The sequence below is a fragment of the Dipodomys spectabilis genome, unplaced genomic scaffold (genome assembly GCF_019054845.1).
Source record: "Dipodomys spectabilis isolate Male_0828 unplaced genomic scaffold, ASM1905484v1 ptg000060l, whole genome shotgun sequence".
Taxonomy (NCBI): domain Eukaryota; kingdom Metazoa; phylum Chordata; class Mammalia; order Rodentia; family Heteromyidae; genus Dipodomys; species Dipodomys spectabilis.
The window spans coordinates 1556886-1570596 of NW_024870737.1; the positions used below are offsets into that span (position 1 = coordinate 1556886).

Genomic DNA, 13711 nt, shown 5'->3' on the forward strand with positions numbered 1-13711 from the left:
TCCTGGGCCACCTAGGGCAGGAAAGTTTGTGAGACTCTTATTTGCAATTAACCACCAGAAAACTAGAAGTGGTGCTGTAGCTCAAAGTGGTAGAGTGCTAGCCTTGAGTGAAAAAGCCCAGGCCCTGAGTTCAAGCCCCATGACTGACCAATAAAAAAAATTAGGTCTGTAACTGGATATGCCGCAGTCTCAGAGCCCTGAATTTAACTTTCATAGCTCTTCCATGGTTCACTGTCTGCATTGTCTCCCATCTATCCAGATGTTGCTTTTAACAAAGTATGGAACGCTATTCCATTTAGTTCCATCTATGATTGAGGGTGGCAGCGTTTGGCTCAGGATGGGCAAGTACAATCTTTGTCAAGGGCAAGAAGATGGTGGAGTGAAGACCCTAAGGAATCCTTGCCCATGTCCCCACCATCAAATGACCTTCAGGGCTACCTGCTTCCTCTTTAAACCTCTGTAAAATGCACTGTGGTGCCAAAGTGTTGCAGCATGTGCTACTCAAACATAACCCCTGTGCCTTAGAAGGAACCAAACATGCTAGCAGGCTTAGCTGCCTTGGGGGCAGTGGGGGGAGGGGGGGACTGTAGGTACTGAATGCTCCCTTGGGAAAAATGAACAAAAATAGAGACACTTGTTTTTTTTCTTGGCTGTTTATTACAGAACAAAGGGAAAAAAAACAGTGCTGGCTGGAAACACGCCAGATTGCAAATATAGAATCAAAATACAAGGTGGCAATTAAAATACGATTACACAAAGATCTGGACAATGAGAAAAGTTTACAGGACAGTGGATGTGGGTGTTCTATAACAGACACTTAAATATACATGACAATAATCGCAGATAGAAACCATCAAAGACAAAGCCCAAATCAATGATTAGTGTTTACAAATGTTTGCCCCAAACCACAGAGCTTCACATCAAATTGAATGCAAAGGACTTTAAAGCAGACTATAGAGCAGGACAGGATCCCCTTTGCCGGCCAGGGGGTGCACCGAAGCTGTGTGGGGCTGGAGCTTTCTCTCCTTATGAATGAGTGCAGCCCTTCAGGTGGACAGCTCTGCTAGGGCTCAACTCCCAGCCACCTCTGTCACTTCTGCACCTTACCTAATTAGAAAGGACACTCTCACCCAGCTACCAGTGTCTCTGGGACACTTAACAATGCAAAGCTGTAATGCTATAAAATGCTCATCAGGAAAGAGCTAGCAGAGATCGAAAGGTTTGCAAAAGAGATTAAGAGTCACACGCGGTGATTGAATTTTTAAGGAAAATGGAAATGAATGACCAAGTGGTTTTCTATTTGGCATTTGTCAGTTTGCAAATACCCCTTGGTCACGCGCGCGTGCGCACATACACACAAACATACGTCACTCATCACATCATAACCATAGTGACTCATCCACCTGGCTTAACAAAGCATCACTAGAGCCAACAACACAGTCTGCGTATTTGTAACAATGCGTAATAAACACAAAACAATGCAGAATGAACACAACCCAATTGAAACCAAAGCCGTCACTTTATTTACAAAGTCACAAAACCAAGTATAAATACTTCTGTCATTAATGTTTAGGAAAACCATTTACAAAATTTTCAAATATGTACAAGTAGCTTGAAAAATCACCAGCTTGCTATTTCGTAGAGAGAGGAGAGATGGATGGGCAAGGCCAACACTACTCAAATTGTGCGGAGGGGTGAAGTGTGACTGCCTGGAACCAGTTATGAATTTGCTGTGGGTTCAGACCATAGCAGCGTGGGGTAGGGGGGCGGGGGTTCTGGGAGTATCCTACTCTGATTTAAGGCTCCCCAGAACCCTGGGTGAGTTGGCCAGCATTCTGGCCTCTGGCATTCTGGGCAGCATAATGCTGTTCCAAAATATCATCAATAAGCTTTAAGTCACACATCCAATCTTCATTTGTACCCACACTGGGGTCTTTCATGAGAGTTTCCATGAGATCTACCTCATTGCAGTCAGGGGGCAAAGTCGAACCATTCACTGGGGGCTGGTCCTGGAGCGGGAAGTTATCAGGTAGCAGCTCAGGGGCTGGATCCATTCTATTGTATGGACCCAAGGAGTGGCTAGCGGCAATGGCAGAAGCAGCAGCAGTGGTGGCCATGATAGTGGCCATATAGCTTGGTGGCTCAATGGCCTGAATTGGACTCATGGGAGCAGAGTGGGCTGTGCCTGGCTGGGGGGCCGTGGGGGTGCTCAGCACAGGCACAGGGCCCTGCACTGGACTCTGTTGGAGATTGTGGTTGCCCAATAGGCCGAAACTGGCATTGGCCAGGGCACTACTCACCTTCTGGCCAGGCCTGCCACTTGGGGCCACCTGATTGGGCTGTATCACCGTTTGCTGCAGTGGAAATGTCGGCGCATGTGGGGGCACGCTCACGGGTGCCTTGGCAAAAATGGAATTGCTACCCACAGGTTGGTGAGTGCTGTTATCTACATTTGAAACCACTGTGGTCTCAGATACCGCTGCCACCACCCATGTAGCACTGTTGAACACAGTGGGTGTTCTTGCCACATTGGGTAGTCTGCGCTGGTGGAGACTTAGAGCTTGGCTGGTGGGAGGCCTGGGATGGAACTTGCTCAGGGGCACTCCTGGGGAATTGGCCTTGGGACTCTGTAGATGCTGGCAGACAGAGCCAAGACTGTCTAAGGGGGAGTGGCCTGAGCTGGACATTATATGATATTGATGACTGCAGTTGAATATTCCTTGCTGCTTCTTCAGAGTTGATGAGATCATACCCATGCCATTTGGACTCTGGTGCCTGGTGAATGGCATTATTCCTGGACTCAGATTGTTCAGAAGGACCCCAGTTTTGGGTGGCATCAGATTCTGGCTGGCTGGGGAGGTTGCCTTGGTCTGGCTACACTTGGAGGTGACTTGTTCTTGGACGGCTACAGGGAGAGAGACAGGAGGGTGATTTTCAAAAGCATGCTCAGCTTAGCACAGACACTGCATGCCCAGCATTGACCATACCTCCCACTGTGTACTTCCCTACTAGGCCTCCCCTGTACCTTCCTTCCACTCAACTGTCCTCAGCCTGGAACACAGGACTTGGAGGACACTGTCCCACACCTCCCTGGTCTATATTCACAGCACCCCTACTCTGCTGGGCTTGAAATGCCACCTGACCTAGCAAGCTTCCCAAGCATACTAGAAGCTCCAGGAGGCCAGAAGACATCTGCTTTGACCTTCAGTGCTGTGTATCAAGGGTTTGGCAACTGCCTCTGCCCGCTCTAATACATGGTGCAGATTTTATAGAGGGGGAGAAAGAAATTAGGGAAGGAGGGAGGGGAAGAAGAGAGAGGGAAGGATGGAAAAGTAAAGAGAGAGAGAAGGGAAGGAAGGAAGGAAACGAAGGATGACTAGGAGAAAGGGAGGGAGGGCAAGGAGGAGGGTACCCAAGGAAAGGGCTGAAGAAGAAGGTTCAGTCTGTCCGATTGCAGAGGGCCTGGGCTTGCTTCAGCTTCTCTATCTGATGAGTGGGGTAAGAGGTGGGGACAGTGGTGTGGCCGCCTCTGTGTTCCCACATGTGGAAATTTGAACTAGAGTCGGGTTTCTTTCTCTTTTTTTCTTTCCTTCTTTCTTTTTTTTGGGGGGGGGGAGTCAGTCGGTCATGGGGCTTGAACTCTGGGCCTGGGAGCTGTCCCTGAGCTCTTCAGCTCAAGGTGAGTACTCTACCAATTGAGCCACAGAGCCACTTCCGGTTTTTGGGACTGGCTTTGAACTACTACTCTCAGATCTCAGCCTCCTGAGTAGCTAGGATTACAGGTGTGAGCCACTGGCGCCAGTTTGGGTTTCTTTCTAAAGGCTGAAATCTAGGATTGCTTGGGAGTAACTGTACTGCAGAGACAAGAGTGGTAGATAGAAAGGGACCTAGGTGCTAATTCTGACAATGTTTTCTCTCAGCTGTGGCTGGTAGCTGCTGGTGTTTTTGTGGTATGAACCCTGAAATATCTGTCTATCATGAAGTTTGCCCAAGGTCAAGCAGGAACAGGAAGTGTGAGCTGTTAGTCCCAGCCTGTTATGACTCCCCCCCCCCCCCCCCCCGCCACCACAGTCTACTTATGGTGATGAGTGGCGTTATTTTTCTTGTAAGTATGCGTAGGATTTTTCCTTAGCATGAAAGTTTGAAGGCTTTTGGTTAGGTTTAATTGGTCTCCTAAGACTAACCCTCTACCAAGATCAGCCTTTGTGGAACATGTCTGTCACTTTTAGAGATGAAGCCTGACTGTTAAGTCTACCCTGGATAGAGGACAGAGATGTGTGGTGGGTATAAGGTCCAAAGGGACAGGGGTTTTTGGAAGAGAATGCAGGGACAATCATGTGGCAGGTGACATTGGGCTGCAACAAAGATGCTGACCACTTGTCTGAGGGACAGAGGACAAGTGTCAAGAGCTTCAGATTGTCCCTTTGGTTTGTTCCAAGATCATGCCATGGCTTCTAATGACTGCTTCACTTAAAGCTTCCCTGCCCAGTCTGCAAGCTCCATGAAGTAGGTGCCATGCTTAACCATTGGTAACTGCTTTGTCCTCAGCCAGTAAATGTGGCAGGACATGGATTCCTGTTATCTGTAGAGGCACTGGGAGGCCTCAGCATAGACTGTGTAAGGGGAGCATCTTGAACCCCCTTTTATATTCTTCATACCTGCCAGAATGCCCTGAAACCCATTAGCAATAAGAGAGCATGTGTGCGGAAAGGTTAGGCTAAGAACTCTGGTCCTCTTCCATGGGCAAGAGTGGCTTTTAAAAGGCCCAACTAAGCCCAGTCAATCTCTTGAATTAAAGTGATTTTTGGTACTATTGTTTTGGGGGGGAGGGATCCTGGGGTGGGGCCTGTACTCTGGGCCTGGGCGCTGTCCCTCAGCTCTTCAGCTCAAGACTAGTGCTCTACCACTTCAGCCACAGCGCCACTTCCAGCTTTTTTCTTTTTGCTTATGTGGTGCTGAGGAATCGAACTCAGGGCCTCATGCATGCAAGGCAAGTGCTCTGCCACTGAGCCACCTTCCCAGCCCGATTTTTGGAACTATTAAGATCAGGCCTCCAGCCAGGCACTGGTGGCTCATGCCTGTCATCCTAGCTACTCAGGAAGCTGAGATCAGAGGATCGTGGCTCAGAACCATCCCAGGCAGGAAAGTCTGTGAAATTTCCAATTAACCCCTCAAAAAGCAGAAGTGGAGCTGTGGCTCAAAGTGCTAGAGTGCTAGCCTGGAGCAAAAAGAGCAAGGACAGTGCCCAGGCCCTGAGTTCATGCCCCACAACCAACAACAACAAAAAGAACCAAGCCTTCTTAAAGGTGGCTGCCAATATGAATGAACTATCTGGACACCATTTAACTGGCTTTCGTACCTCTTCTCTCTCTGTCTCTCAGTACTTTCACATCACACATAGCAATTGCCTACTGGGAAATGAATTCTCACACACTTGCACATACGCACCTTCCTCACACTGGCTACTTTGGATACATTGATCTTAACTACTTACCTTGCAATGGACTCATTTGCTGGGCGATATGCTCACTCCACTGTTTAGGGGTCATTGCCGTAAGACCTGATCTCTGCTTCTCTTGCTAAATGGAAGATTGAAAAGATATGTTAGGTTACAGCCACCCAGAACTATTAGCCTTGGATTTCTGTATGGGGACCTAGGACTTGGCTTTGGTGCAGCAAAAGCATGAGTGAACACATCAACACACACTTGCATGCATGCCCCACCCTCCCGAGCAAGATCCACAGCTATAAATACAAGTAGATTCTGTGCCTGGGTTAAGAGAAACAACTGCAACAGCATAGGATGAGCAGGAGGGCCAGAGCTTAATAGCAAGAGCACATAGAGAAACAGTGAAGCATTTCGGATATCCATCTACTCAGGATGGCTCAGCAGTGAGACGTGATCATCAAAAATAAAATGTAATATTAGGCTGCATTATTAGAAGCAGAATATGTAGAGGGAGGGAGGTGACAGTCCTATACTACTCTGCCTTGGCCAGAACCATGCCCCCAGTACCAATAGGTATCTGGGTATGCCCGTCTCAGGGAGATCCAGGCATATGAGCTACATTCAGAGGATGATAAACAATAGGAGTAGGGACTGGATTTCAAATTTCCCAGACAAGTCAAGACTGGACAATCCAATGTTGTGGCTGGAGCAGAACAGACACTGGGCTCTTTGGTGGTGGGTAGTACTGCTGAGGCTTGGGCAGTCCTGCTATGAACAGCTGGAGAGTGACGCGAACAGATGGACACACTGTCTGACACCAAGAGTAGCCAGACACTACCAATTTCTTTTCCTTCTGAATAGGGAGGAGCTTCCTGTTTTCATCTCAGAGCCTGTGATGTGAGCAAGGGGAGGACCTATGCTCAGGGGCTCAGGCTGGCAGAGTCTGGGATTCACTCATGAAGCCAAGGGAGGAACACAGTCAGGTAAGAATAAGAAAGGCCCAAGGCCAGAGAAGGCACAACTCACTGTAAGATCCTCAGCAAGTCAGAGCCCAGTGATTGTAGGTCTTGACTCCTAATCTAATGCTCACACGTCTCTGCTCACATGCTGCCAGCTCTCCCTTTCTCAAGCAGCCTGCCTGGCAGCATCCAACCATCAAGGCTGCTGTGTCAAGGAGCATGAGCCCACAGACCACTTTCTGGCTTGTGTCTCCAGATGCCAGAAGACTTCATGCTTTAACTGGGGCTGCCTACGAAGTGCCTGCTCTGACAGAAAAGGCCCCAGACGTCCTCTGCATTGGTGGCTGGAGTGGGAGAGGGTGGGGCGGAAGGCCAGTGCTTGGGAGTGTGCCCGGCTTGCAGGCCTGGCAGTAGCTCCTGGCTTCAATTCCTGCCAAGGCAGAGAGGACAAACACATGGCACTGGGAAGACTACACTAGAAGCCATTTCCCCAGACTGGGCTTTGCTTTTCCATCTTGCCCTTGGCCTGCTTCTTGTCCTAACTTGTACCTCCTCCTGCTCAGGGTGGCTGCTTATGGGTAGAGGGAGGATGCTGCTTCTCAGCTGATCATCTGATCATTCGAGTGGTCCTCTTCCTGTGGAAGCACTGATGGGGTGGGCATGCTTAATGTCTCGTGCATGTCCCACCCATTATTTCCTCTGATTTCTTGTGGAGGTCACATGACTATCACAGGCCACAGCATCTGCCTGAGATGCTCTGAGTAGGTGAGACTTTCTTGTGTGGAGAGTGTGTGTGTGTGTGTGTGTGTGTGTGTGTGTGTATGTACACTGGGGCTTGAACTCAGTACCTCACATTCTCGCTTGTCTTTTTTGCTCAAGGTTGGTGCTTTACCATTTGAGCCATATGGATACTCTGGTCTTTTTGCTGGTCAGTTGGATATAATAAGCTCTTGATTTTTGTCTGCCTTAGCTGGCTATGAATCAGCAACCTCAGATCTCAGCCTCCTGAGTAGCTAAGATTACAGGTGTGAGTCACTGGCAGTGCCCAGCAGGGTGAGCCATTTCTGAAAGCAGCCCTTTTCTTTCTATCTCCCTCCCTCCCTCCCCCCCCGCCCCACCCGGCCATGACCCTTATAACAGCTTGGGGACATCAGGACAGATCTACAGTCTACTGTTTCCTAATGTGAAACCTCAGGATCCAGAGCTTAAATGACTTGTTCAAATCAACATGGCTAGGGAGTGTAAAGCCTCCTAACTACAGACCCAGGGCTTCAAGTCCTTCATCCTCATACATCTGGAAATAAACTCCTATCTTTCTACCTAGGTCTGCCCCTAGTCCACCTCCAACCCCTCTTACAACCTCATTAGATTCAAAAATTCCACTTATATGGGACAGATGGAGGTTAGCCAAAGAAATAGGAAGGGAGGACAGGAATCTGCGAAAGGACCTATTACAGAGAAAGTCTGCCCATGGGCATGGAAAACAAAAGGAAAGGCTAGCTTGGAGCTGAAATCAGAGGATGTAGGTGCTGGATACCATTTGCTAGATGAAAAGGGGCATTTCCTACCCAGACTACCCATATAGGGACAAATGGCATGATGGTGAATCTTCATTCTCAGAAGCACAAGTTCCAGCACATCCAAAACTTAAAGGAAAAAGCCAAATTGTATCCTTGCTCAGCCTGTAGTGCTGGTAATCAACTCTGGAGGATCTTTGCACACAGGTGTCTCTTGTGGGCTGGTCACCTCACCAAGGTGTCTAAGAGCAGGGCCAGTCCTGTCTCTGCTCCCGCCCTGGTCAATCCTGTTGTCCCTGGCAGAGGGAAGCAGGGCATTGTCTGCAGGCCTACAGAGGGGGCCGCTTCCTTTGTTTTGCAGTGTTTTGCAGACGGAGGCTCCCATCCTTTGTTCTAAATCAATGTGCTCCAAAGATAAGCCCCAAGAAAACAGTTGTTGCCTTTTGACACTGACAATTAGAATCGTTGGAAAATGGAGAAAACAGGAAATGACAAATGGTTTCAGTGACCAGGAGGAAACAGTGGCTGAAATTGCTGTTTAGTGACGGTACATTCGATTTCTGTCCTCTGGTGAAAAATAGCTCAGGTCATGTGGATTTTTAAAAGTAAAGTTACACAGGGGCCATCAAAAACCTCAATTTTTCGAAGGCTGCAAATGCCAAGGTCACTCAATCCCATCGAGCCAGTGACAGTGACAGGCAGGCCCTGTGTGAGTCACAGAGTGTTTCCCACGTGACCACCATGGTGAGTCTAGGGCTGAGGCCAGCCGGAAGTATCAGGGAACTACAGCCCTGCTCTTCCTTTGCCACACCCTCTTCCAGACCCAGCATGCCACATTCACAGAATGGTCCTGGGCTGCCTTTTAGAAGCTTCCTGCTGGTGCTCAGAAGATAGAAAGACCTATTGGTCTCTGGAGGCTGATGGAAATGCTAGGGCCTCAACTTGTGTGATCGCAAACTGCACACTCGATCACTGTCAACTGGTACCATGGAGCCTGGCATGGGGTTTGCCAAGGAATTGGGACAGGAGCTGCATCTGCTCTACCCAGCATGTACCACATGCTAATTTCTTCCAAGCCCCTCAGTGCAATCATCTGAGGTCATACCCTCCACTTCTGTATTGGGAAGCCTATTTCATTACCAATGCCAGCACTTAAAGTACTCTCCAGTTGGGTGAAGGTGAGAGGACTGGCAACCAGCAGGAATTGGACAGGTGAGCCACAAAAAAAAATTCCTGAGATTCAGCCAGATTCAGATAACACTCACCCCATAATCCTCTAGAGGAGGGCGGGGAGATAGGAAGAAAGGGAGGCAGAGGGAGAAGGGGAGGAGGAAAAGACAGAAGAAAGAGGAGAGGAGGACAGCAGAGAAGAAAGGGAGAGGGAAGAAGATTTCTTTTCCTCTAGGAGGTGACCCTGCCTCATCTCCCAGAGCAGCAGACATTGCCCTATGAGCGTCCCACACAGAGCCAGCCTGCCATGTGGCAGAATGTACTCAGTTATCTGCCTTAAAGATTAATCAACTATAGCGTGGGCTTGTTTATTACTCCATGTAGAAAAACACTTTCTTTTGTAGATTTTGTAAGCCACATTGGAAGTAACTTACTCACCCTGTGACTATAAAGCACCTAACCCTACCTTATGTGCCCAAGGACTCAATGGCCAATTGGACCTGATGGAGCGGCCCAGCCCATCTTAGTATCAGCCAACTGACAAACAGTATTGGTCTACTATGGTCCAGGCTCGAGCCATGTTGTCATGGTGTGTTTCTATACTTATGGAGCCTAGACTAGACAGGGAGAGTGGCAAGCCACAAGTGAATCAGTCAAGGAAGACCATGTTCTAAAGACAATATGTGATGGTTCATGGTTGATAAATTGACAGCCATTGCCAGAACCCTCAGTCAGGTGGGGTCCTAGAGGGGGGAATGTGGAATGTGCCTGCCTCCTCCATGTTAGGCAAAACATGGGGCAGTGTTGGCCTTGCTGAAGCCTTTCCTTGCTCTTCTGGACAAATGGGGCAGGAGTTGCCCACCCACAGTGCTATCCCGCATTCGATGCAGTCTGAAGCTGCTACTTGAGGGCCTCGGAAAATAAGTGTCATCAAAACCAAGTGACTGAGCTTCCAGCAATCTGTCCCTTTTTTCTCCTCCCTTGGCTGTTTTCCTCTGGGCCTATGAGTGTGTAAGCTTTTCTGCCTTCTCCTCACTCTTGCTGCCTCCAGGCTGGCTGGTCTCAGCATGGCTTGCTTTAAATGCTGGGAATAATCCTGTGCCAGAGGAAACCAGAGTCTGTCTTCATCCTCAAAGTGCTTCCATCTTCCATCTCACTATGACTCACAGGCTGCAGGGACAAGGGAAAGGCTCACGCCTTCTAGGTGGGATCAGCTTCCCAAGTTCCTAGCAACCCCCACCCACTGCCCCTGTCCCTGGCACTGGCTCAGGCAGGGCAGAAAGACCGTGAGGTGGAGGATAGGAACTCTGCAGGCCCACTAGCTGGGAGCTTTGCCATTGTGTCTTCCAAGGCTTGGGAAGGGCAGGGCAGAGCAGGATGGAAGCCGCGACATCCTGAGTGGATGTCTCCATCCGTTTTGCTAATTCTGTTTCCCTGGCAGCTTTGGGCTGGACAAGATTCTTCTGGTTTCAGCTGAACAACGAACAGCTGAGGAGTGGTGTGACTCGGAGGGAGAGAGAAATCAATAGCCCTTGAATGGAAAGCACTGCTTGTTCTTCCAAGCCAGGGCAGAGACTGGATAAAAAGAACAAGGCTGTATGTACTAAAGCAGAATTTCCATTAAAGGCCAGAATCCCAGGAGGCCCTTTCAGTTTGATGACCATCTTCTGATCACTATCACTTAGCAAATGCTCATTTCTCCAGTTTTCTTTACAGATAGGGCAGACATCCTGTGCACATTGATATTTCATGCACTAGAACAACAACTTTGTGATCCAAATGAAATTCTCTGCCAAGGCTGGTATCCATCATCTTGTTCTCATGGCTGCTAATGTGACTCTATGGGGGCATGCCACACCATGCCTGCTACACTGTAGGATCCAGAGGCTGCTCCGAACCCACAGCCACCTTGCACAGACTCAGTTGCCTTTTGCATTGCCATTCTAGTCTGCCAATCCTGTAGTGGGGGAATCCAGCTTCCCACTTGGAGGGTGTAGGGGGTCAAAGAACACTGCAGGGTGTGAAAGTCATGGCCAATTATTGGTTGGGGAGGCTGTTCCAGAACATGTACTAGGTATCAACCAGGTGGGCCTTGGGTGAGGGCATGCAGAGCTAGGCTCCCAGTGTAGCAGCTGGGCTAGACAGGCAAGTAGGGAAGTGCAGTGTCAGAAGGTGTATGGTAGAAGGAGAGAGAATAACAGTGCCCTGTGCAATCCGTTGTTCATTTCCCTGGAGATGAGGCCAAAGTGCCTGGAGCACTCTTCTTGCTTTGGTTGTTCACTTGCCAGACAATGCTAAGAAGAAACTAGTGTATAGCAGAGCCAGGAAACAGTTAGGGACCCCTAGCAGGTGTATAGAACTTGTATGGCTTGCAAAGAGCTTGCCTTTAGAGCTGTCACCTCCTGAGCTCCTCCCAACAACTCTGTGAGGCAGGCGGGCGGGCAGGCTGAGCAGGGGACCATGCCCCAGTTGACAGATGAGGAAAAGCGAGGCTCAGGGAGAAATGACTTACCTGCAGCGTCGCAGCTAGGCAGTAGAGGAGCAGGCACCTGCCTCCAGGCCTTCGGATCCCAGCCGCCCCAGGGCGCTGCCTCTGAGGTGCTGTACGAGGAGGTGACTCGGGCCAGCTCATGAGCAAAGGAGCTGCCGGGCAGGAAGGACTCACTCCCCAGAGCCTGGCGGGATGGGGGCTGTCGCCCGAGGCTGACCTGGGGGGGCCTGGCTTCCCCAAGCTTGCAGGATTTGTCTACATGAGTCTACAACAACCGATTGAACAATCCATCAGCTGCTTGGCCATGAAATGGTTTGGACTGATTTCGTCACTGCTCTGATCACCTAGTTGGGTTGTCTATGTGCTGTGGTTATGCATCCTGACTGGTTTAGGGGCACAAACCCAAATAGCTTGGTGGTCTTAGCTTGCCTTAGCTCATGGACACCTTCAAGAAGCAGTTCAAAGGTATTTCCTCTCTCCTTTGAAAATGCCCATGGCATCTCCCCCTTCCCAATGCCCCAACAATTTATCTATAAGATGAGGGGGTTTGGAGAGCACTTCATGCCCACGAGTGGGTTTCATGTGATGAATCTCCTGCCTTAAGCAATCAGTCTTGATGACAATGGGACATAAAGCTAAATCAGATGGCTAGTTCATCAGCAATGACTTTGACTAATTTTGATCCCTCCCCACTCTCCCCCTCCCCCGCCCTGTTCCTATTCCCTCACCCCCAGCATCAGAGTACACGACTCCAACTTGGTTTGTAGGCATGAGTTTGCCAACATGCTGAAGGACCTGCAAAACCAAATGGTGAGCACAAAACGAAGCAGTTGACCCTACCAGGTCTTAAGGTTTCAGGGCTTGTGTGGGTAGGAGTTCCCTTGCCACTGTGTTTTATAGGACAAGAATTTTACCAGTATTGAGCATATTGAAGATGTAACCCAATTCTTTCAGCCAAAGCAATTAAAATAACCTGTACTTGATATCCATGTCAGTAAGAGCTGGGAAACTCAAATGTGCTGTCGATATGCAGCCATGGTGTCCAAAGGGCTGAGGGATGCCCTGTAATAAGGCATTATTCTTTCTACAGGATAATTATGCCTCTTGCTCTTAATACCTGAATTGTGACTGATGCACTCTGTCACCCCAACATCCCAATACACAGGGATATAATCCTTCCCCCAATCTAAGTTAAACACTTGGATTCCATTGGATTCACTGCCTCCAATCAACACTAAATACCTATTACATAGATACATTATTTGAAATAACAGTAAGAGCTGCCACCTTTGAATTCATTGAACACTTGTAATGCTCCAGGCACTATTCTAAGGGCTTTAACTATTTGGTCTCCATCAATGCTTATAAACAGCTGTCTGTGAAGCTATTATAAGTCCTTACTTTACAGAAGAGGGTATTTAGGCCCAGAGAGATTAACTAAGTTGCCCAAAGTCACACAGCTAGTTTGTAGCAGAGCAAGATGCACACCCTGGCTTCGTGGCATTGTCACAGTGCGTATATGCATGCATGATTACTAACTTGCCATACAGAAATCAAGCTTTCAAATGGAAAAAAAACCTGTTATAATGTGGCACAAGAAATATACCAGCGAGCTATTACAAGGGAGGCTCAAGACAAACTATAAGGAACAAATTATAAATATTTAAAAGGATAAATCTTTAAAAATGGGAATAAGAAGACGATCCAACTATGTGCAAATTTTAGAGATAACACTAGCCCAGCCAAAGCAAAAATAGGTAACTCCCTCCAAACCCAAATGATTCTTTGCTATTTTGATGGTTTGGGGAGTAACTCTACAGGGTGTAGAGGCCCCTAGGGAGGCTCCTTAGTACAGAGGCTCACTCACTGGCACCTATAGTTTCCTTTCATCAGGTTCCCATTTGTCCTTGAAGCAAAGTTGTCTTCTGAGACAGTAGAAATTCTTTATACCTATACCCTTAGATGCTGGATAACTCTAAACACAATAACTTACAACCACACTGGCATTAAAAATCCCAATATGCAAATATTACTGGGGTTCTGATGACTTTCTTGCTCTGTGCTGACTCATTCTAAAAGCAATGAATCAATGTGTCTTATTTGTAGAGAATGAAAGCAGTTCAAA

The 13711-nt window shown here is 48.4% G+C and overlaps 1 protein-coding gene across 1 annotated transcript; it reads right to left on the minus strand.

Annotated features, from left to right (window-relative positions):
- Nucleotides 1-653: 653 nt before the first annotated feature.
- Nucleotides 654-11806, minus strand: Mamld1 (mastermind like domain containing 1). Its single transcript, XM_042680378.1, has 3 exons — nt 11608-11806; nt 5495-5579; nt 654-2905 (listed from the first exon to the last, which is right to left on the minus strand). The coding sequence occupies exons 1-3, from the start codon at nt 11725-11727 to the stop codon at nt 1797-1799; spliced, it is 1314 nt and encodes a 437-aa protein (XP_042536312.1). The 5' UTR covers nt 11728-11806; the 3' UTR covers nt 654-1796.
- Nucleotides 11807-13711: the final 1905 nt, after the last annotated feature.

What these genes read in the sequence shown, in the direction of transcription:
- Mamld1 (XM_042680378.1), bottom strand. Translation starts at nt 11,727, where the DNA reads ATGAGCTGGCCCGAGTCACCTCCTCGTACAGCACCTCAGAGGCAGCGC. An exon ending in GCCTAGCTGCGACGCTGCAG is followed by an intron (nt 5,580 to 11,607) that starts GTAAGTCATTTC and finishes TCTTCCATTTAG; the next exon opens with CAAGAGAAGCAGAGATCAGG. An exon ending in GCAAATGAGTCCATTGCAAG is followed by an intron (nt 2,906 to 5,494) that starts GTAAGTAGTTAA and finishes CTCTCCCTGTAG; the next exon opens with CCGTCCAAGAACAAGTCACC.